Raw genomic sequence first — 23,686 nt, 5'->3', positions numbered from 1 at the left:
TTCACCATGTTGACCAGGCTGGTCTCAAACTCCTGACCTCAGGTGATCCTCCTGCCTTGGCCTCCCAAAGTGCTGGGATTACAGGCGTGAGCCACTGCGCCCAGTGGATAAATTTTAAATTTAAAAAGTGATGCCAGATGGGTAGAGCCCCTAGAAAACTAGAGGAAATGAATTCAAATGAAGGAAGTCAATCCCAACTAAAGCTTCAAGAAATTCCCACAGATAAAGTTCAAAGAAATTGATCAGCTTACTGTGAAAAAAAAGTCAAAACTCACAGAGAAATAATATCACAGAGAACCAAGAGAAAAGGCAGAATCAGACCCAGACTTCAGATCAGACACAGAATGTGAAGTAAGTTTAAAGGGTTTAAAGAAATAAAAGAGAGACTTAGAAATATGAACAATTAACAAGACACTATAAAAATTAACAGGCAGACTTGAAGGGGGGAATGGATAGAAAAACAACACTTCTAAAAATGAATTATATAGTAATTGAAGTTAAAAACTCAATGGACAGCAGAAAAGCTGCCACAAAAAAATAACTGAGGAAATATAAGATATATCTAAAGAAATTATGCAGAATCCAACCAAATAATAAATCAAAAAGATTTAAAAATGTATTTTGAACAGGGAGAGTCATGGAAGGGAGATTGAGAAGATTTAACATAACTAGGTTCCAAGAAGGAATAATAGAGAAATGAAGAAAAAGCAAAATTTGAAGAGCTAAAGCCTGAGATATTCTACAATTATTTGAAGGTGGTAAGCCTCAGATCCAGGAAGCAGTTGGCCCTAAAAAGGGATAAATAAAAAGAAATCTGCAATAGACATGTCACCAGGGAAGTTGGAAGCAACAGAAAGAAAAGATCAACCATTTACAAAAGGTCAGCAAATAACCGATGACAAGTATGTATTTTTCAGAAGATGAGCAAACCACCCAGTGACCTTTCACGTTGTTAGGTGTCTCTGCTAAGACCTTTTCCTGGGCATTGCAGCATCCTCAGTTCGTTCTCAGGATAGGCCAGGAGTGCGTGATGCTTACAGCCTCTGAAAGCAGCCCTCGGCCCATGATGAATGTTAAATATATGGCCCAACTTCCTTTCCCCAGGTGAGGATAACTCAGGAATGCTCTAGATAGCCTCTTGGAGCCTCACAGGGAGACTGAGGGCCAGCCCCTGATAGGAGCAAATGGCCTGATAGCGTCCCCATCCGCTGCCTCAGCCCCACTCACTGCTAGCGCTTCCTGCCATCACATCCCAAACTAGTAAGCACCCACATCATCAGGGCCGGCTTCTGGGGGAACCCAAACAGGACACGCTCTGGCACAGCAGCAACCTGCACCCCTCACCCTCTCAGCAGGCCATTTTTCCTAAGGAAGCCCTCCTTCCACCTCATTCTTTTTTTTTTTTTTTTTGACAGAGTATTGCCGTTGTTGCCCGGGCTGGCATGCAGTGGCACGATCTCGGCTCACTGCAACCTCCGCCTTCCGGATTCAAGCGGTTCTCCTGTCTCAGCCTCCTGAGTAGCTGGGACTACAGGCATGTGACACCACACCCAGCTAATTTTTTGTATTTTTAGTAGAGACGGGGTTTCACCATGTTGGCCAGGCTAGTCTCAAACTCCTGACCTTTAAAGTGGATCACTTTAATCACTTTAAAGTTGACCTTTAAAGTGGATCCCTCACCTAGGCCTCCCAAAGTGCTGGGATTACAGGTGTTAGCCACCGCACCCAGCCCACCTCATTCTTTAGAGTCATGGCCTGGCTGTGACACCAGCCCCCAAAGGCATGGTGGCCAGGTCTGTACACATCCAGTCCATTCCCTGCATAGAGACCCCAGGAAAAGGTGTCCCCACTAGTGCCTTCTTCTGAGGAAAACAGTCATGCAGGGTGAGAGCTTAACCAAGGACATTAGGGATCCGCTCAGCCAGCAGGGCTCTGGGCAGTTGGGGCAGGCGTCTGCCTCTTCTTTCAGTGGACTGCAGGCTCCCAGTGAGATGATGTGTATGGACATGCTCAGACTTTCCAGGAATGTATGCTCCTTCACACATGAGCCAATGATGGCTGCACATCCACTATGCACACAACACTGTTGAGAAGAAAGAAGAGCAGTCACTTGACCCAAAGCAGAAGCAGATGACAGTGATTGTGACAATTATTACAGCAATTATGCGAGTAGAGAAAAGCAAATTGTAACTCGAATCATAGGTAAAAACTACATGGAATACATCAGGAAGAGCTGGAAGGAAGTTAATGTATGTGAAGGCATTTGCGCTTTCAGGAAGACGGAGGGTATATTATACCTCCTGGCCATCAGGAGATAGGAATTTTTCAACTCCCTTATAATCTTATGGGACTAAGTCTGTCATTGACCAAAATGCCATTATATAGCACATGATTCTGTGTGTGTGTGTGTGTGTGTGTGTGTGTGTGTGTGTGTGTGTGTGTGTGTATGTATTGTATATGTGTTTTTAGGTTTTTTATATTAACCATGTTGGTTTATAAAAACTTAGAAAAAAATCACAAGGCTGCTCATAATTCCACCACCCAAATACAATCTTTTAAATATTTTAGTATAAATTTTCAAGTTGTTTTGTTAAATATATTTATTTTACAGAATTAAAACCAGATTATATGTATTTTTTCTATGCTGCCGTTTATTTAGAAACATTTCGTGAATATCATTTCATTTCCCAGCTTAAAAAATACGGTGTCCAACATATTTTCAGTGGCTGCATAATTCCCCACTACATGGATGTAACCAAAATTTATTTAACCATTATCAGTTTGGGGGCCAGAAACTGATAATGTTTCTAACATTATCTAAAACAGATTCTGTTTTAGACTGCATTATAAGCAATGCCATCATAAGTATCCTCAAGGTTTTCTGTGTCTAATGGTTTCCCAGCCTCCTAGCGACCTTATTTTTCTCCATAACTAACCAACCATCTTGCTTATAACCAACTTACTATACATTTATTTTACTTATTGTCTATCTCCCTCAATCAAAATCTAAGCCCCTTGAAGGTAGAGCTTTTAATCTGATTTATTCCCAATGCCAAGTACAGTGCCTCGGATGTCACAGTCACCAAATAAATACTTGCTGGATGTGGATGGATGCATGAATGGATGGATGGATAGACACAGGGATGACATGAAAGAAATACAGAATATGATAAAATCCTGGAAAAATGGGCCAACAGAGCCAAATGCTTTAACGGAGGGATTAGGGAGAGGCGGGAGTTTGTGTGAGTTCTCTTCATGACAGGAAACAGTTTATGCTTGTGGACGCCAAGTGTGGGTGGGGTTGGGAATCTATGCTTGTTGTCCAGGGGCTCTTTCAGGCCCCTCCCCCTCCCCCTTGTTGGAGTAGACAATCCCCAGGTCCAACCAGTTTCAGACCCTATCATTTTGCTAACCCAAGCCTTTTTTTTAAGACAGAGTTTTGCTCTTGTTTACCAGGCTGGAGTGCAATGGCGCGATCAGCTTGCTGCAACCTCCACCTCCCAGGTTCAAGTGATTCTCCTGTCCCAGCCTCCTGAGTAGCTGGAATTACAGGCACATGCCACCACACCCGGGTAATTTTTGTATTTTTAGTAGAGACGGGGTTTCATCATATCGGTCAGGCTGGTCTCGAACTCCTGACCTCAGGTGATCCACCCGCCCTCAGCCTCCCAAAGTGCTGGGATTACAGGCGTGAGCCACTGCACCTGGCCCCCAAGCACTTTTATAGGTTAAATGAGATTGTGCCAAATAAACTGTATTTCATTATTTTTTTCCCAGTGTTTAAGGGCATGGTTGTTAATAAGAGTGATAAAAACAAGAAATATAGCTAAGCCAGAGAGCCTCGACATAAAATTTTAAAATAAAAGGGTTAGGGCCAGGCACGGTGGCTCACGCCTGTAATCCTAGCACTTTGGGAGGCTGATGCAGGCAGATCACGAGGTCAAGAGATCGAGATCATCCTGGCTAACTCAGTGAAACCCTCTAAAAATACAGAAAATCTCTACTAAAAATACAGAAAATTAGCCGGGCATGGTGGTGGTCGCCTGTAGTCCCAGCTACTCGGGAGGCTGAGGCAGGAGAATGGCGTGAAACAGGGAGGCAGAGCTGGCAGTGAGCCAAGACTGTGCCACTGCACTCTAGCCTGGGTGACAGAGTGAGACTCCATCTCAAATAAATAAATAAATAAATAAATAAATGGGTTTGAATGCTTACAAAAGTAGACTGTGACAAAGCTACAGTAATCAAAACAGTGTGGTACAAAGACAGACATACAGACCAATAAAATAGGATAGAGAGCTCAGAAACAACCCCTCAGGTATTTAGTCAAATGATTTTCAACAAGGATGCCAAGACTATTCAATGGAGAAACGACAGTCTTTTCAACAAATTATGCTGGGAAAACTGAATAGTCACATCAAAAAATGAAATTGGACTCTTACCTTCTGCCACATACAAAAATTAACTAAAAATTGATCAAAGAGCTAAAAGTATAAAACTTTTAGAAGAAAACCTAGAAAATCTTTGTGACATTGGATTTTGCAATGATTTATTTGATATGACACCAAAAGTTCAAGAAATAATACACAAAATAGATAACCTGGACTTTATCAAAATTAATGAAAGCCATTCATCAGGAGTGACACGGCAATCCACAGAATGAGAGAAAATATTTGCAAATCATCTACTGGGTAGGGGATTAACATCCAGGATATATAAACAACTCCTAGAACTCAACAATAAAGACAAACAATCTAATTAAAAATGGAGAAAGGACTTGAATAGATACTTCTCCAAAGAATATATACAAATGGCCAATAAGCATATGAAAAGATGATCAATATCACTAATCATTAGGAAAATACAAGTCAAAACCACAATGATATACGACTTCACAGCCATCCTAATGGATGGCTACTATTTATAAACAAACAACAAACAAACAAAAACACACAGAAAACAACATGTTGGCGAGGATATGGAAAAATGCTCTACATTGCTGGTGGGATGTAAAATTGTACATAGAGGAGAACAGTAGGACAGTTCCTCAAAAAATTAAACATAGAAACCATACAACTCCAATATGGCACTTCCGTGGTTTATATTCCAAAGAACCAAAAGCAGGAACCTAAACAGATATTTGTACATTGCTGCTTATAATAGCATTATTCACAATAGCCACAGGTGGAGCAACCCAAAGGGTCCATTGACAGATGAATGGATAAACAAAATGTGGTCTCTACACACAATGGAATAATATCCACTCTTAAAAAGGAAGGATATTCTGACACATGCTACAACATGGATGCACCCTGAAAACACTATGCTAAGTGAAATAAGCCAGCCACAAAAAGACAGATAATGCATGATTCCACCTCTATGAGGTACCTAGAGTGGTCAAAATCAGAGAAAAGTAGAACAGTGGTTCCCAGCAGCTAGAGGGAGAGGAGAATGAGGAGTTTTAGTGCTTAATGGGTACAGAATTTCTGTTGGGGTCAGGAACATATTTTGGCAATAGACTGTGGTGATGGTTGCACAACAATGTGAGTGTAAATGCCACTGAACTGTACACTTAAAAAGGGGTAAATGGTAAATTTCATATTATGTATATTTTACCACAATAAAGAAAAAGAAACCAGCCCGGCGTGGTGGCTCACGCCTGTAATCCCAGAACTTTGGGAGGCCGAGGAGGGAAGATCATCTGAGGTTGGGAGTTTGAGGCCAGCCTGACCAACATGGAGAAACCCTGTCTCTACTAAAAATACAAAATTAGCCAGGCGTGGTGCTGCATGCCTGTAATCCCAGCTACTCAGGAGGCTGAGGCAGGAGAATCGCTTGAACCCGGGAGGCGGAGGTTGCAGTGAGCCAAGACCGCACCATTGAGCTCCAGCCTGGGCAAGAAGAGCGAAACTCCATCTCAAAAAAAAATAAAATAAAATTTGTTTAAAAAAAAGAAAAAGAAACCAACTGTTCACTGCTTAGATAATATGAAAGAAAAAAAGTTTTTAAATATTGAAAATTTTAAAAGAAAAAGAAACAGCTCAAAGTAGTAAGTCTGATGGTACCCCACAAATGCAGCTGACCTGACTGGCACAGTGGACGGCCGACTCATTTGTGCCCATAGCCAACTCTTTGGCCTGCCAAGAAAGCAAGGGGTGGTGTGGCCAGAAGGTCTGAGACCCTGGGGACAATCAAGTGACCAGGAAGCTAGTTCCAGGAAAGAAAAGGTTTACAGCCACTGCTCAAAAACACAGATGAGAAATCTAAGTCAGTGTATTGCGGTTTTTTTTGTTGTTTTTGTTTTTGTTTTGAGACGGAGTCTCGCTCTGTTGCCCAGGCTGGAGTGCAGTGGCACGATCTCTGTTCACTGCAAGCTCCACCTCCCGGGTTCACGCCATTCTCCTGCCTCAGCCTCCTGAGTAGCTGGGACTACAGGCGCCCGCCACCATGCCCGGCTAATTTTTTTTGTACTTTTATTAGAGACGGGGTTTCGCCGTATTAGCCAGGATGGTCTTGATCTCCTGACCTCGTGATCCACCCGCCTCGGCCTCCCAAAGTGATGGGATTACAGGCGTGAGCCACCGCGCCCGGCCGGCCAGGATGGTTTCAATCTCCTGACCTTGTGATCCGCCCGTCTCGACCTCCCAAAGTGCTGGGATTACAGGCGTGTAAGTCAGTGTATTGTAAAAATAAAATGTAAGTTCACATTAGAATAATATTTAAGAAAAATCATTCAGTGGTATCTGAACTGGGTAGCCTAGTGTAAAAGATTTTTCCAGGAGTCCTTGGAGAAGACCTGATCCCACATCTTGGGGAAATAAAAAATTTTAAATATATATTTTCATGTTACCCAAAAGTTAGGGGTGTTTGAAAACTCTCTGAAATGACAAAGTAGAAGGGTTGGAACAGTCTGCACTGGCTGAACGATGACCATATGAGCGTCGAAAATGAGCAATTATCACTCACTGGAAGAAGCTGAATCTGTAATTATCCTCACAATTATATGATTTTATAAGACACATTAAAAAATCCTTAAATGCAAAAGAGGGTAGAGCCTAATAAGGAAGGCTTATGCTTACTAATTTTAACAAGAGGAGGACTGTGGGGTCTGCGGCAGTCCTACCCCTGACTTGGGGTGTATGTGGCAACGAGGCAGAAACCGCCTTGTGTCCTACCAAAGAGAAAGACAGGGAACTCCCACAGCCAAGATCTGCCAAAAAAGGTCAAGACTACCAACATGGGCGACGGGGCCTCTGGGGTCACGTTGAGTTAGTAGCTGCATAGAAAGAGGGCTCAAATCTAAAAAATGCAAGAGGGTAGGTCACCCAAGGGTGGGGAAAGTCTTGGCTGGAGGATGAAGGGGCCTCTTGGCTCTGGGGCAAGACGATGTCAAGGGAAATGGCAAACCAAACCAGTCCAAAGCAAGGGGACTCTGTCCTGGGTTCGCGGACAAGGTGACTGGGAGGGAGCCCACCAAGCTCAGGGAAAGACCTGGCCTCCATTATCCACCTGAGCTCTGCCCTCCCTTCAGCCTCGGCCTCAGCGTGGACCCGGTACTCCTGCGTCCTCCCGTCCTGCCCCGCCTGGGCACACCACGGCCGTGAGCCTCCTGTTGGCATCAGCCTCTCTCCAGCACCGACTGTGCGCTCCCGCCCACCCGCCACACCCCCGCCCCACACTACTGGCACTGCAGCCTGAGCCTTCCTGGAGTTACTTAATCCACCCCAGGCCCAGGCACTGAACCACGGGTGCAGACCCCTCGTCCTCAGTTCTGCGGAGAGAGGGTCCCCACAGCATTTCTGCTCCTCCCCCAAGACTGCGGCAGGGCACAGTACCAGCAAACCCCACACAGTGAGTACCTGTAGAGCAAGTGCCTCTTTCGTTCTCTTTAATAATAGAGTCAGGTCCCTTCTCCAAGGGAAGACCCTGCCTTGCAACCCCAGCCGGGCCTGCCCCTTCTTGCAGGCCCGCTCCGAATCCTGGGTAGGACTCGTGACGAGGCTCCGGGTGGCCGAGCCCTTCCGAGAGTGTTGCGGTGGGCAGGGCTGGCTCTCTGGGCCGAGGGGGAGGGGCTCCCACACCTGTGCGCTCCCGGAAGAGGGGACAGCGGCGGGGGCGCCGTGCGCACGGGGGCGAGGGGAGGCGACTGCGCCTGAGGGAGGCACAGCCGCGGCCGAGTGGGAGGCAGAGACACCCAGAAAAAGAGACGGGGCGATACGAACAAAGCCGACCCGAGCGCGGCCCGAGCGGCGGCGCAGGGAGGCGGCAGCCTGGCGGAGCGGCCCCCACCGCGGCCGGCGCGCCCCCTCGCCACCCCTGCGCGCCAGCGCCGGCCCGCCCCTCCCGCCGGCCTCCGGCGGCTTAACCCTCGCCTGCCCGACCCCGCGGGGCCCCTGGAGCCGCGGCGGGTGGGTGCGGGCGCCGGGCCTCCCCCTCCCGGCCGCGGCGCGCGGCACCGGGAGCTGACCGTGGTGCTGAGCGCGGCTCGCGCTCCGACGCGGTGCCCGAGCCCGTGGCGGCCGCACCCTGCTGCACTGCCGGCCCCCAGCGGTAAGTCGCCAAGGCCCCGAGAGGCTGCGTCGGTCCTGCCCCGCGGATGTGGACCCCGGGGGGGAGGGCGAGGATTGGGGAATTTGGTGCGTTCTCTGGCGCGATGGAGGGGCTGAGGGCAGGAAGCAGGGTCGACACCCTCCACCCAGCGGTTCCCGGCGCAGTCAGGGGCCTAGGGGGCGGTGACCCTTTTAGGTCTGGGCTAGGGAAGCGGAGAAATCCTCCGCCGGCGGATGCAGGAGCTGAGGGAGAGCCAATACGGCTGTGAGGCCCATCTCTTTGCCCCTGAGCAGGCCAGCACCGCCCAGAGGCGCCCTCCAAGGAGGTGGGCCAGGACCTTCCCTCCCCAGAGGGCCCTTTGTCTCCCCAGTGTGGGGGTTGGGTGGCTTGGTGGTGCTCTCACCGCAGATTCTATTTCTGCTTTATTCCCCATTCCCACCCCCACCCCAGAGCACAGTCGCTTTCCCTCCCCACAGTGGCCCTCACTCCAGCCCTCCCATGACAAGGCAGCCTACTACCGAGAACGCTATTGCCCCATAGCTCTGCCACCAGCCCAGTTTCCAGAGGTCCCTGGGCCTGCGCTTTTTTATCACCATACAGTCCTTTGTATCACACTGCTGTGACTTTCCTGCATACCGGGGAAGGCATAGAAAACACGAAAACTATTAGCCAAACGTTTTTTTGTCTCAAGGCGTTTCTGTGGCATGTGTATTCCTCCAGGGTTTTTATTTTGCTCCATGAAATCAAACACCCAGACACTTTCAGGTTAAGAAAGGAAAGAAAGGCACAGAATTACCTTCTCAAAGGAAAAAGAAAAACCTGGGCAGCTAAGCCTGAGTTGGCCATGTAGAAAAAGCAACCAGTAGAATAACTTCATTTGCCCAATTTGCAATAAATTCATGCCTGTGTGTGCCGTGTAAAACACTGTGATGGGAGGTGCACAGACACAGGAGTTTCTGCCACCACCTTCTCTCCGCTAACCCCTGCTTGGGCTCCTAACTTGCCTCTGCGTTTCCGCTGTCCATTTTCACCTGCATCTTTGAAAGTGAGAATTGGCCCCTGTCACTCGCCCTGGAAGGCTGGCTCCCCCTGGCTTGCAGATAAAAGCACGGCCCTCGCTGAGACCTCAGGCCGGGTGTGGTGTGCACAGCCCATCTCCAGGCCTCATCCCTCTGGCTTGCTGCTCTGGCCACTTGAGCCGCTTTCAGATCTTTAAATATTCTACTTCTCTTGCTCCTCGGGGCCTTTCTGAAGGGTGTTCTCTCTGCCTGGAATATGTGTCCAGTGTATTTTGCCTGGCTGTCCTCTTCTGTCTTTTAAGGTTTGGTTTAAATATCACATCCCTGTAACAGAATTGATTAAGTAAATACATTGTGTGGTCCCTGTTCCCATGGAACTTGCAAGTTCGTCTTAGAGATGAAAGACAGCCCAGGGCCCTGGTGTCACTGAACAGTCTTAAAAAATGATGCACATAGGCCGGGAGTGGTGGCTTATGCCTGTAATCCTGGTACTTTGGGAGGCCAAGGTGGGAGGGTCAGGAGGTCAGGAGATCAAGACCATCCTGGCCGGCCGGGCGCGGTGGCTCACGCCTGTAATCCCAGCACTTTGGGAGGCTGAGGCAGGTGGATCATGAGGTCAGGAGATCAAGACCATCTTGGCTAACACGGTGAAACCCCATCTCTACTAAAAGTACAAAAAAAATTAGCCGGGTGTGGTGGTGGGCCCTGTAGTCCCAGCTATTCAGGAGGCTGAGGAAGGAGAATGGCGTGAACCCGGAAGGTGGAGCTTGCAGTGAGCCGAGATCACGCCACTGCACTCCAGCCTGGGCGACAGAGTGAGATTCCGTCAAAAAAAAAAAAAAAAAAAAAAAAAAAAAAGCCACCATCCTGGCCAACGTGATGGAACCCTATCTCTACTAAAATTAAGAAAAAAAAAATTAGCTGGGCATGGTGGTGCGTGCCTGTAGTCCCAGCTATTCAGGAGGCTGAAGCAGGGGAATCGCTTGAATGCAGGAGGCGGAGGTTGCAGTGAGCTGAGATCACACCACTGCACTCCAGCTTGGGCAACAGAGTAAGAAAAGAAAGAAGGAAAGAAGGGGAGAGAGAGAGAGAGAGAGAGAGGAAAGAAAGAAAAGAAAGAAGGAAGGAGAAAGAAGGATGGAGGGAGGGAGGGAGGAAAGGAAGGAAGGAAGGAAGGAGGGAGGGAGGGAGGGAGGGAGGGAGGGAGGGAAGAAAATGATTCACATAAACTGTATCACAGAATTAAAATCTCAGACTCTGCATTCTGTTTAGGGAACTTAGGTGTAAACATTTGACTAAGATGTCTCAAATATAAAATAGTTCATTTAATTAAGTAATAGCTCACCGCCTACTATAGTTGGAGTCCTGGACCTTAAAGAATTTTCAATCTCGTTGGGGAGTGCAACCAACCACCAAAATTAATAGTTGGTGGTTGCTGAGCCCTGCAGACAAGAAGGCACCCGAAGGGTAGGGATGGGTCTGAACCCTCCTTGGGGGAGGGATGTGGCACTTGTGGGAGTGGACCTGTCATGTTTCTTGCTGGGGTTCCACTGACAGGGGTCTATAGCCACAGGGTTACAAAACAGTGTGCATTTTTGCAACTGAGAGCCTGGACACATTTGGCCTCTGCCCTCAGGCAGTGACAAGGCCAGCATCTGGCTGTCCACATAAATCCCATTCTGCCCCAGAGAATTGTCACAGGAGTTGACTTCTCAGCCAGCCTCCAGCCAAACAGTGGGCCCTCCAACCACCCAGGGAGTTCCCACCCCCATCATAGGTCACACATTTCCAAAGAGACAGGTTCCGATAAAACATTTTAATATGGATTTGGACAGGACCGAACACAGACTAGAGTTCATGGGATACTCCAGTATTGCTAAGCTTCTGGTTCCTCATTCTGTATCCTACGCTTATTGTCCTGTCTCTACGCAAAGTGCTCAATAAACTCAGGAGATGGGCTTGGCATTGTTAGTGTCACTGAGTCCGGCCATCTATAGCAATGACAGCTATTTTAAAGGATCATTTTCAAGTTCAGAGTGGAATGAAATTTCCAACTGTTCCTGATTTTAAATCAGTTGACTGTTATGAGAACTGAGAAACTGGTAGTTTTATTTATAGACGTCTATATCAAATAAAACATTTTTGTTCTTGCAGTTGCAAAATTCTACACCCAGTGAAATAATCCTTGCTGTGCCTGGCTGAAGTTATTTCCAACAGAATGTCAATCAAAAGATTTTTCCAAAACATAGAAAAGAATAAGGGAAATAGAGATCTCATAATGAATATTTCCAAAGTTTCCTGCCATAGGAATTATTATTACCTTCAATTATAATTTTTCTAAATCTGTATGAGCTACTCTTCTTGCTTTTAATCTTCACTTCCATTGTGTTTTACAATATTTTTCATGAAAACACATTTATTATTCTACTTTGAGATTTCCCACAAAAGAGTCTGAGCTGTTGGTTTATAGACTGTCAGGTTCAGAATCAGATAGACGTGGGTGCAGATCCCAACTGTGTCACTTAACACCTGTGTGACTTGGGTCAGTTCATTGATTTTTCTGAATCTGAATTTATCCTTTGTAAAATGGGGGTTACAATAGTTTGCCCCTCATACAGTTATGGGCCAAGCTGTCCGCCTGGTTAGGTGGGTGTAACCAAGACTCCAGCCAGGGTCATCTGAGCCACAGCTTGGAGAGTAAGCCCTGTGCTGTGCGCAGCAAAGCCCAGCAGAGCTGCGGAGGCCTTATCACGGCTGCAAAGGATTGTGCAGAGTGGAAAGTCTGCAGGTGCAGGGTGGGAAAGGCTTAGGCATGCACCATCTGGCATGAGGCAGAAAAGCCAGTGTGGCTGCTCAGGGCACTCTCCCTCTGTCCAGGGTGTCACCAGCAACAGCTGAGCTGCAGCCGGAGCCCAGCCCAGGTTCTGTGGCTCTCCTGGCATGGTGCCTACTACTTCCCATCCTCCAACCAAAAGTCTGAGGTGCTTCCTCCAAGGGGAGGAAGCACTTCCCTTGGGTGGGAGCGGGTGGAGGCTGGTCGGCTTGCCCCTGCCAGCCCCTGCAGTGCCAGCTCTTCTACCCCTTCCCATCTTCTTGGCCTCAACGTGCCCACTAGGCTATGAGGCAGTCCCTCGCCCCACTGGGTCCTCATGAAGAAGCATTTCAGGGTCTCTGGCAGGTAGCTGCAAAGCTTACTTGGGGTGGGGTGTGAAAGGCACACCGGCTGACGGAGCCCCAGGTCATGTTCGTGCCTGCTGCAGGCTTCCTCACAGCCAGGAGCTGGGAGCTGAGTGCAGGGCTGCCTCCGGGTAGTCCTTATGGAGAGGCGAAGGAGCCAGCCGCAGTCTCTCCCTGGCCAGACTGACAGACGACTGACTGTCAGGCCACTCACTACCAAGAAAAGTGGAGACCCTGGCAGACAGAGGTGTTTTGGGTGAAAGGAGCAGGCTGAGTCCAGGGCCATGAGGACATGGTGAGGGGAACAGAGAGGTGGGGCTCAGTCTGCTCTCTCTTCCTGGGTACTGAAGGTCTCCACAACACACCCCAAGGCAGCATGTTTAAAACTAAACCCTAGCTCTTCTTTCACCTTGGCTCACCTCCCTCCTCCTCCCCTCATTTCCCTCCTCGAGCTGTCCCACGTGGTTGGTGTAGATCCAAGCTTTGGCCTTCAGAACTCCCTGCCCGCTTCTCTCTCCCTGCTGTTGGTGAACCCTGGCATTCTTCCCTTTGGAAGACCCTACATTACCCCTGCAGCCTCCATCTGCCTTGCTCACCATCCTCAGTCCATTTGGACTGCCTCTGGCAATCTTCTCTGCTCACAATTCATTTTTTCTGTCCTCCACTTGGAGGTCAGGTGCGTGGCCCTAGACCGCCAACTTCATTAAAGTCCCTGCTTCTACCCACCCATGGGAAGATGGCTGTAGCTCCCCACTGATCTCAGTGTAAGGCCGGATGCCCTAACTGGGCCGGGACAGTCAATTGGCTAGCACTGCTGCCACCTGTCCACCTCCATGCCCAGGGCAGATCCCAGGACCCTTTCCCATTGAACTCAGACCAGGCATCAGAAACCTTCTCTTCATGGCACTGCAGGCGTCAGTATGTCTCGGTGATTGCACAAAAGGTGGTGGCTGCCTACCCTTGCAGCTCTGCCTGCCCACCCTGTGTCTTATGCTCACCTCCCACCATGATGCCCTGGTTCCTCTCTGTCCATGCTCTGCCTGCACTGTGAGGTGCCTGGCTGTGTCTTCCCTGATGGCCTCTGTAGATGGAGTCTTGCCTCCCTGCACAGGCACACAGTCCTGGAGTTTGCAATATGCACACCCCCATAGCCCCAGCTGAGGGCCAACTGCCTTCAGCCCAGGAAGCAGGCAGGCGTGGGCGTCCCTTTAGCTGCCTGATGAAGGAGGCCACTGCCGTAATTGGATCCTCTGCCCATCCACTCAGAAGGGCCATGACACCCACTCCTAAGGACATGCTACAGATACACTAAGGAGCTGTTTGTAGAATGCTGGGCACTCTACACAGAACACGGGAGTCTGAATGGGCCAAATAAGCTAAAAGGGGGATTGGGAGAGTCAAGCACTCACGGGTGCAGCAGTCACCAGGCCCCAGGCAGCTCTCATTTTGGCTCCTACTGCGTGCCGTCAGGGCTGCTCCCATCTTTCTCCCCCACCTGCAAGGAGGATCTCCTGGGACAGAGGCCCCTGCAGAGAGTGAGCTGTGTGAGAGGGGTAGGCAGGGTCTTCCAGAGCCCAGGGCCCTCCCGTCTATGATACTGAGTGCCTCCTGCTTTCCTCCACAGCAGCCGGGGCACTGGCAGCATGGAGCTGAAGAGAGGAAAGACCTTCATCAAGTCCAGCCTGCAGGTTTCCCACGAGAAACCCCCAGACCCAGCAGCCGTGGCTGCAGCCAGGGAGGGGGCAGGCCCCTGGTCAGTCCTGCCAGGAGGGCAACAGAGGCCCCACAGTGAGAAGGGCCCCCAAGCCAGCCCCAGTGCCCAAGAATACGACAGATGCCCCAACAAAGGGGCACAGCTGGACCCCAAAGGGGGACCCGCAGCCCTCTGCGGAGCCACCTTCAAACCGGTGCGAAAGAGCAAGACTCACGACAGCATGTCTGGGGCAGGCAGGGCGACGGCTGCCACAGGGCAGCTGGTGGGCAGTGCAAGCTTCCCGGGCTCCCCGGGCAGCCGGCGCATGATCGACTACCGCCACTTTGTGCCCCAGATGCCCTTCGTGCCGGCTGTGGCCAAGAGCATCCCGAGGAAGAGGATTTCCCTGAAAAGGCCCAAGAAGTGCTTTCGGAACCTATTCCACATTCGCAGAAACAAGACTGAGGACTTGGCCTCGCTGGCGGCCGAGGGGAAAAGCCTGCCCTCCCCAGGGGACCCGTCAGACCCTGGGGGGCGGCGAAGCAAAGCCTTCCTCCCCACAGGTGAGGTGCTGGGGCTGGACAGCCTGTGCCAGGACCTGTCGGACAGTGAGCTCCTGGCCGATGCATCCTTTGGTCTCTGCAGGGCCCTGTGTGAGGACGTGGCCTCACTCCAGAGCTTCGACTCGCTCACGGGTTGTGGGGAGGTCTTTGCAGATGAAAGCTCGGTGCCGTCCCTGGAGCTGAATGAGGGCCCGGAGAGCCCAACTGAGGCTGCTCAGGGCCTGGAGAGCAAGGTTCCCAGGGGTCCTCTCCAGGGCAGTGTGGAGCAGCTGGCCTCACCCGCCCAGAATGAAGCCTCTGACTTCATCAGGTTCTGGGACAGTGTGAATCGCTCAGTGCGTCAGCAGCAGCGTGCCCTGCTAGGCCCGTGGCTTTCAGGCCCCCAGGGGACAGACAGGGACCAACCCCGGCTGGACACAGCTGGGCTCGCTGAGCTGCCCCTCTGCCCCTGCAGGGACCCTCGCAGTGGCTCCAAAGCCAGCTCCGTCGACACAGGTACCCCCAAGAGCGAGCAGCCCGAATCTGTGTCCACAAGTGACGAGGGCTACTATGATTCCTTCTCGCCAGGCCTTGAGGAGGACAAGAAGGAAGCTGAGAGCCCAGGCACTCCTGCTGCCACCTTCCCACGGGACAGCTACAGTGGGGACGCCCTCTATGAGCTCTTCCACGACCCCAGCGAGGGTCCTGTTGGCCCCAGCCCAGATGATGACCTGTGCGTGTCTGAGAGTCTGTCAGGGCCAGCCCTGGGGACGCCACTGTCCATATGCAGCTTCCGAGTGGGGGCCGAGGAGAACTTGGCCCCGGCACCAGGCCCCGACCTCCTCAGCCAGGGCTTCCTACAGAGCTCCTGGAAGGGCAAGGAGTGCCTGCTGAAGCTGTGTGACACTGAGCTTGCCATCACCATGGGCATTGTCAGCTGGCTGCGCCGAGGCCCCACGCCCCGTGCCCCACCCACCCCTGGGCAGCCTGCAGCTCCACCTGGTCCCCAGGGAGCCCCCAGGGCACCCACAGAGAAGCTGGGGGGCAGGGAGGGCCTGATCTCAGATGCAGGGGGGGCAACAGTTTGCTCAGCACCCAGCAGGCAGGAGCTGTGGGCACACCCGGGCACCACAGGCCTGCTCGCCGGAGAGAGCAAGGCCCTCGGGGGGGCCACACAAGGGACTGGCACACTGTCCAGGGATGCCTCTCGAGAGGAAGAGACACGAGGTCACTCTGAAGTCTTGTTCTCCTCTGTGGAGTCTGCAGCCACTTGGACAACAGATACTTCCAGTAAAAACAAGGCCCCAGTCCCTTCTGCCTGGCCCTGCTCCCAGAAGGAGCCTGGGCCACCACGGGTCCTGGGGTGTTTCCGAGGCCCCTGGAGGCTGGCTCATGGGGGTGACACTCTGGATGCAGAGCCCATGCTGGCAGGCTGTGTGGCCCATGTGGCAGCCCTGAAGATCAACTCAAATGACCAGCCCCCGGCTCCATGGCCTCTAAGGCAAGACATGGGCAGTGGGCTCTTTGGGCAGTGCCGGGCCAGGGGCCCTGACGTGCTGGAGCAGAAACAGTCCAGCAGCTCCCCCAGCATGACCACTGTCCATGGCCTGCCCTACTCGGCCAGCACACAGGACCAGAGGTGTCGAGATCGTGTCCAGGACCTGAGCTGGCTCAGGGTGGAGCCCACCGGGCTAGGTGTCCAGGCCTGGGCCTCTGTGGAGGACCAGCCCCTGCAGCTCAGCACAGAGGCTGTGAAGCAGGTGGCACACGGCAGCCAGCTGGACTCTGAGCCCCTCTCAGCCCCTGCTGCCCGGCAGAGTTCCCAGGGCCACCATCCAGAAAGCCTGGGCCTCACTTTGAACAGCCAGCAGGAAGTGGGGGTCTCTGCAAGTGCCCCAGAATGCCGCTGTAGCCTCCTGGCCCGTGAAGTCCTCCTCTGTGGCCAGCCAGAAGTGGGGGCCTTCGGGCCAGCCATGGCTGAGCCCCATCTGTAGGACAGGCTCATACGCACCAGGAACTGCATGTGTCTTCATGACCACTTTCAGGAGAGCCTAGGACTCAAATCTCTATCTTTTGTCCCTGATGTGGGGACTGTGTTGGGGGTGGGGGGTGGCAGGACTCAGGCATGCAGAGGGTAGCATGTTCATGTGGAGGCATCCTTGTCTGAACCCACCAGCTCAGGCAGCCCACCGCCAAAGACAGTGCGAAGCTGCAACCGCCTAGCTGCTCCTCATGCAGGGGCTGGAGAGAGGGGCTAGGGCTTGAAACTGATGGGGAGAAAGAGCTGCACATTGTAATTGGAAAGCAGAGAGCCAGTGAGTCTGCCTGGGATGTGTGGGAATCCCAAAAGACACAATCCCAAATGCCATAGTCCCAAGTGTTGAGAATCCAAAATATTAAAATTACTATACTCTAAAATCCGAAAATCGCAATCCCGAAAGATCTAAATCCTGGAAATATAATTCTGGGAAATTTTTTTTTAATTTTTTAAAAGATACTTACATTTTAAAAGGATTTATTTGAGAAACATAAAAACACAACAGAACACATCATCAGCCACTTTACCCAATAAAATAGGCAATGATAGATATTTTTGGAAGCATAAACACTCAGGTATACTGACAGTTACATGGGTGTGAGTTATTAGCAGACAAACTATATTCATAAAGAAACAGGTCAAAATGGGAAATGTATACATGCATGTCACTATGCTTGGTAATTGTGTGCACCTGGCTTTATATCTGCAGTCATATCATGACCAACAACCTAAGTCTTTTGATGAAGTCAATCTATGATGCGTCACCACCACACACACAGTTGCCCAAAGAGCGGAGATGGCAAGAACTTTCATCTCTCACAATTGCAGATGTACACAAATTACATCTCTTCATTTATTGAGGAAGTTTTGACGTTTTTATACACACGCACAATGCTTACACGCGCAGTCAACCTGGGATGCCGGCAGGGTGGCTCGGGATGAAAGCCTCAGGACCCAGGAGGGCCATGGGTGTAAGTCCCAGAGTCCAAAGGCCAGTGAGCTTGAAGCTCTGATGTCAAGGCAGTGGAAGAAAAGCCTGTCCCAGCTCTCAGAGAGAGACCAATTAGCCTTCTGTATTTGTTCTCCCTGGGCCTCAGCAGATTGAATGCTGCCCAGCAACACTGAGGGTGGATCTTCCCCACCTAGGCCCCTCAGACTCACACACTAATCTCTGGAAACACCTCACAGGCATGCCCAAAATAATGATCTCCCAGATCTCTAGGTATCACTTAACCCAGTAGAGTTCACACCCAAAATGAAGTCCACAGGTCCACCCCTTGTCAACTTGGCATCCATCCGCATCCCCTTAAACCATTCTCAGTCTCCAGATAAAGCCCCAAGCAAGGCAGTAGCTCCACCTAACATGATGCAACTATCCTGGGATTATTATTTTCAAGACTGTAGATGTTAGGGATTTGAAACTTTGGAGATTTGCGTCTTTCAATATTTCAATGTTGGGGACCAGTGTTTGGGACTATGTCTTTCAGAATAATGATCCAAACTTGTGTGAGGACTGTGAGGCTCAGGGTGGGAGACGGATGGGGGAGCCGACCTTAGGAGGGCCCACTGACCGACCTCAATCTGGCCCCAGTCTGGCTTACTCGCTGCCCCAGGACAGGTGGCTACAACATGCTGAGGGCCTGAAGGGCGTCCCCTCAGGAACATTGTATTACTCTGTTTTGTGTTGCTATGAAGGATAACTTTATGTTGCTATAAAGGATAACTCTGTTTTGTGCTGCTATAAAGAAGTTTATTTGGCTTATGATTCTGCAGGCTGTAGAGGCATGGCACCAGCATCTGCTGCTTTTTTTTTTTTTTTTTTTTTTTGAGACAGAGTCTCACTTTGTTGCCCAGGCTGGAGTGCAGTGGCACGGTCTTGGCTCACTGCAGCCTCTACCTCCTGGGCTCAAGCAATCCTCCCACCTCAACCTCCCAAGTAGCTGGGACTACAGGTGTGCCTGGCTAATTTTTCTATTTTTTTGTAGAGACGGGTTTTCGCCATGTTGCCTCAGCTAAAATGTCTCAAAATCTCAGCCTCCCAAAGTGCTGGATGACAGGAGTGAGCCAGGCAGCATCATGCATCCCTGTGCAGCCCTGCCAGGGCTGGCTGGACCCTCCCACCCTTGTTGATGGGCAGTGCTAGATTATTTGTCATGAATCATCCCCTACAAACAATGATTTCCCTCTGCTTGCACTCTCTAACTAGAGCCATGGATGGCCAAATGCTCTCTGGGAAGAAGCCAATGGATTCTCCTTGGCTCTGCCTGCAAGTAACAAAGGCTTTTGACTCCGCTTCCTCCACGCTGTCAGATCGCCATTCCCCTTCAGGAAAACTTCGAATGGGGCTGTGGACCTCACTCCCCAAAATGTCACAACACATGTGCAGCACCCCGACATTCAGAACCATGAAGGGAGAAGGTGGCTGGTGACTGTAGGAGGGACAGGTGTCTGTCCTGGGCCACTGTCAGGCCAGCAGGTGCAGGGACAGATGGGCCATCCACATTCTCCAAGATTAGCTTCTAACTCAACCAGCACGCCTCAGCAAGATGCCAGGATGGGGCTCCACAGGCAGCCGCGAAATGGGCTTCTGGAGGAAAGACCAGCACAGGAAAAGGGGTCAGTCAGGTTGCAGGCAAACTGCTAGGGAAATCCCATCTCATGCAGAGCTCCTACCAAGAGGAGCGTGAGTTGTGCTGCCCTGGCTCGAGAAGAAGGCAGCACAGGATCCGCAGCTGAGGGTGGCCCTCCCACCAGGGAACGCTGGTCAGTGCCTCTCCTGACTGCCTGACGCTTGGTCTCTGGTGGCCCTATCTCACCAGCGCTCCCTGAGGCCTGCTGGGAGCAGGACACAGGCTGGAAGTCACAGGTTCCAAAATGTGCAGCAAGGCTTCTGACCAGGCCCGTCCAGACCTGGAGCCCCTGTGGAGCCACATCTGAGCCCTCCTCCCAAGACTCACACACAGGACCACAGCAGCATCACCGAGCCGAGCTGGGGGCAAGTTTCCTAGATTCACTTACCTGATCCTTGCATCAACCTCAATGCAGTTGTCAGCCCCATTTTTCAGACCTGGACACGGAGGCACAGGGTGCTGGTGTGACTTGCCCACAGTTAGTGTGTGAGGTGATGGGTTTTGTCCCGTCCCAGCTCCAAAGGCCCTGCTCTTCCTCAGGCTCCAGAACCCCTCACTGAGCTCCTGCAGTGAAGTCCCCACTCAGAGCCCTCAGCCCTTTCTGCTTTCAGGCTCCAGATGTCAGAGCACCCTTGGGTGCCAGCCACAAGTGCCCCTCCAGCAGGCTGAGCACCCGGGGGAGGCTGCCGTGACTCAACCCCAGCCCGGGGCTTTGTGCTGCACCTGAGGGAGTAGCCGCTCCGTAAATCCTTGTTGAAAGAATGAAGTGTCAAAAGGTTGTGCGTGCTTTTCTGATTTCTTGTTGACCATGAGCCTTGTGTCTGAAGGGTGACTCTGGCCTGAGTGCTAGCCGCCTCCCCCCTGGCAGAGACAGAACACTCCCTTGTGCTATGCTGTGATGCGGTGACTCGTGGTGATGGACAGCCCAGCCAGGCCCAAGGGCGCTGGAAAGGGCAGGAATCCAGGGGGTCAGGGAGTGGTCAGGAGGGCCTGGGGTCCAGAGAGGGGCAATGGGTGCCCAGGACCCAGGCCATGTGGAGGCGTGGTCTACAATGACCCGGCTGCAGGGCCATGCCTCCTGGGAGGACCTGCTGGCCTCGGCTCTCCACTTGGGGGCACTATAGACAACCCCAGAACCCCACATTCAAATTCGGCATCTGGGGCTGGGGTCCCAGGAGTGGCCTGCTAGGAACCCTGCTGGAGGATGGAGCAGGCAGTGTGAGCTCCCTCAGGGTGACCTCTCTCTTTCTGCACCCCACCCTCAGCTTGTCTTTCCCTGCAGGCCTCAGGGTGACCCACTGTGGATAAAGAAGGGAACTTCAAGCCCAGCTCCCGGAACACGTGCCTAGCCCAGTGCTGGGAGCAGAAGAGGCTGGCTGGGCATGTTCAGACCTCCTTGGTCATTTCCAGCCCTCTCGTCCACACGTGGCTGTAGAGGTGACAGCAGATTTCCCCACGTGAAATAAAATCCTGAGAAGTCAGTCCAGTTGCCCTAAGCTCACAGCTGTCCCACAGAGCTTGAGTGGCTCGCCCAGGCTCCCAGAGTCCCACAGGTTTCAGAAAAGGGGTTTGCCCAGGGGCTGTGCACTGGGGCTTCCAACCTGCCACGTTGTGCTGGGAAGCTGGCAACATTGGGTAGGGCCAGGAGAGAGAGAGGGAGGACAGGGAGAAGGACAGGGAGGACGGGCAGGAGGCGCTGAAAAGGAGAAGGGGCAAAGGCCAGCACAGGCAGGGAGAGACTGCAGACCACATCCCAGGATGCTTCATGTCTTTCTTGGTTTCCTATTTTATTTTATTTTCTGGAATGGGAATAAATACACAGGATACAAAACTCAGAAGGCACAGCAGGGAAACAGCGAAAGTGGAATCTCCATCCTTCCTCCCTCAGCCCTCTGTTGTTACAAAATTAATCCACTCTGACAGAAGGCAAAATTGCAACAAATTTCATTACAGATCTAATTGGCTTTTATTTGTTATTGGTGAATGTGGCAGCCTCCATTCTACAAAACAGAATGAGAGCTGCTCCAGGCAATGACAGAACACTGGGTTTTGTAAGGTGGGGGCAAAAAAACAGTAACAGGAAAGAAGCTGATCAGTTAACAGCAGGCTACTTCAGGTGACTGCACTGTAAGGGCTGAAGCAGAGAGGCTTGCTTACCACATAGACGCTGGGAGACTGGAATCTCTCATTTCCAGGAAAAATTGGTCTGTTTTGGAATCTATCTGCTTAAAGTTTCAGTTTGGTGATGTGGCATTTAGCACGAGTGATTGTGTTGGCGTTTGGTCTGGTCTGTTGGGATCTGGGGCAGGAGCTCAGTCCAGAGCCAGGGCCGCCTGGGATTGTCTTTTTACAACAGTGACCACACCCAATCCAAACAGCCCCAGTGCACAGGCCCCTTCCCTCCTTTTCTCCAGCCCTGGTGGGAGTCATCAGACTCTTTGTATTCCTGTGACATACATACTGTTAACGGAGAAACCATATTCTGTGGAATATCTTCAAGAGGCTTATCCTGAGCCAATATGAGTGACTGCGGGCCCAGGAAAACACAGACCCAAGAAGTCTGGAGTCAGTGGGCCCAAAGCAGTCGGATTACAGTTTAGTTTTATGCATTTTAGGGAGGCAGTGGTTACAGGCAAAGACATAAATCATACTTGCCTGAAAAATCTACGTAAAATAATAAAACATGAAAAAAAGTGGGGGGGGGAAAGATATAAATCAATCAGGGAAGTATACATTGGTCCAGCCCAAAAAGGTAGGATGTCTTGAAGTGGGAGGGAGGGCTTACAGGTTATAGGTGGCTTTAGAGATTCTTTAATTTGCAATTGGTGAAAGGAGTCAGGCTCTGTGTAAAACTCTGAGTCAGTAGAAAGGAAGTTTTCAGTTCAGGTAAGAATGCTATCTATGTAGCAAGATTGCTGGCCTGCAGGCTGACTTAACCCTGGCCTTGCATGGCCTTAGGTCTTGCTTATAATTTGGCATCTTATTGACCCAAAGAGTCTGTTTTGGCTGGTGCAGTGGTTCACACCTGTAATTCTAGCATTTTTTGAGGCCAAGGCAGGAAGATTGCTTGAGTCCAGGAGTTTGAGACCAGCCTGGACAATGTGGTGAAACCCCATCTCTACAAAAAATGCAAAAATTAGCCAGGCATGGTGGCTCTCACCTGTAGTCCCAGCTACTTGGGAGGCTGAGGTGGGAGGATCACTTGAGCCCAGGAGGTTGAGGCTGCAATGAGCCATGATCATGCCACTGCACTCCAGCCTGGGGGACAGAGTGAGACCCTTGAAGGGCGACAGGCTAGTCAGAGACGACACCAGTGGCAGCCAAGAGATCTTTATTGGAGGTATCAAGCAGAGAAAGAAGAGAAGAGAGAGAGCTGCTGGTGTGCTGGGTTTTATATCCCTTGGGCCTACACGGGGCGGGCCCAAGGGAAGACGGGAGATGCTTCTTTCTGATTGGCCCGCCTTTGGCGGGTTCAGACAGTGCCCGGTCAAGGAGGGGAGAAGAACCCGGAACCGGCGCCATTAAGGTACCCCTGTTACCTAACAACCCTGTCTCAAAAAAAAAAAAAAAGTCTCTTCTGTCAATTTTATGGTTTCTGTTTCAACATTAATGCTGGTCAGTTGCACCTAAACTCCAAAAGGGAGGGGGTATAAAGAGGTGTGTCTGCCCTCCCTTCTCATCATGGCTGATAATTTAGATTTTACGGGTTTTCTGGGGTCTCCTTGGCCAAGCGGGATTCCATTCAGTCAGTGCGGGGCTTAGGATTTTATTTTTAGTTTACAACACGTGAACTTTAATGAATTTTTACTGCCCAGGACATCCTCCCCAGCTTAGCAGGCACCGCAGTGGGCAGCTCCCCCATCCTTCTGCACAGCTGCTCTCCTGGAGAGAGCAGTTAAACACTCCCCTGTTGAAAGACATTCAAGTTAGTTCCCATTTGCTGTTAAAATAATGCTGCACTCACTCCTTCATTCCCGGAAGTGTTTACCACTAAAGTCCTCTTCAAGATTGTAAAAATGAAACTGACTTGTCAAAGAAAA

The 23,686-nt window shown here is 51.0% G+C and overlaps 2 protein-coding genes across 3 annotated transcripts; one reads left to right on the top strand and one right to left on the bottom strand.

The window, feature by feature from the left end:
- Positions 1-14,225, bottom strand: LOC129472155 (uncharacterized). Its single transcript, XM_055261569.2, has 3 exons — positions 14,153-14,225; positions 7,857-8,659; positions 1-2,083 (listed from the first exon to the last, which is right to left on the bottom strand). Exons 1-3 carry the CDS (start codon positions 14,223-14,225, stop codon positions 1,850-1,852), a joined length of 1,110 nt encoding a protein of 369 aa, XP_055117544.1. The 3' UTR covers positions 1-1,849.
- AMER3 (APC membrane recruitment protein 3) lies at positions 7,714-23,686 on the top strand. 2 transcript variants are annotated; one of them, XM_055261847.2, is made up of 2 exons: positions 7,714-7,848; positions 14,368-23,686. In XM_055261847.2, the coding sequence occupies exon 2, from the start codon at positions 14,387-14,389 to the stop codon at positions 16,970-16,972; it is 2,586 nt and encodes an 861-aa protein (XP_055117822.1). In that variant the 5' UTR covers positions 7,714-7,848; positions 14,368-14,386; the 3' UTR covers positions 16,973-23,686. The 2 variants fall into 2 exon arrangements, with proteins under 2 accessions (XP_055117822.1, XP_055117821.1); XM_055261846.2 differs by lacking the exon at positions 7,714-7,848 and adding an exon at positions 8,397-8,547.

Source organism: Symphalangus syndactylus, chromosome 22 (genome assembly GCF_028878055.3).
Source record: "Symphalangus syndactylus isolate Jambi chromosome 22, NHGRI_mSymSyn1-v2.1_pri, whole genome shotgun sequence".
Classification (NCBI taxonomy): Eukaryota; Metazoa; Chordata; class Mammalia; order Primates; family Hylobatidae; genus Symphalangus; species Symphalangus syndactylus.
This window is presented reverse-complemented; position numbering and strand designations above follow the sequence as displayed.

Coding starts and splice junctions, on each gene's coding strand:
- LOC129472155 (XM_055261569.2), bottom strand. CDS start 14,225: ATGGGAGCAGCCCTGACGGCACGCAGTAGGAGCCAAAATGAGAGCTGC. Junction 8,660..14,152: donor GCCTGGTGACTGCTGCACCC/GTGAGTGCTTGA, acceptor TCCTGCCCTCAG/CCCCTCCATCGCGCCAGAGA. Junction 2,084..7,856: donor AAGAGGCACTTGCTCTACAG/GTACTCACTGTG, acceptor TCTTCTCAACAG/TGTTGTGTGCATAGTGGATG.
- AMER3 (XM_055261847.2), top strand. CDS start 14,387: ATGGAGCTGAAGAGAGGAAAGACCTTCATCAAGTCCAGCCTGCAGGTT.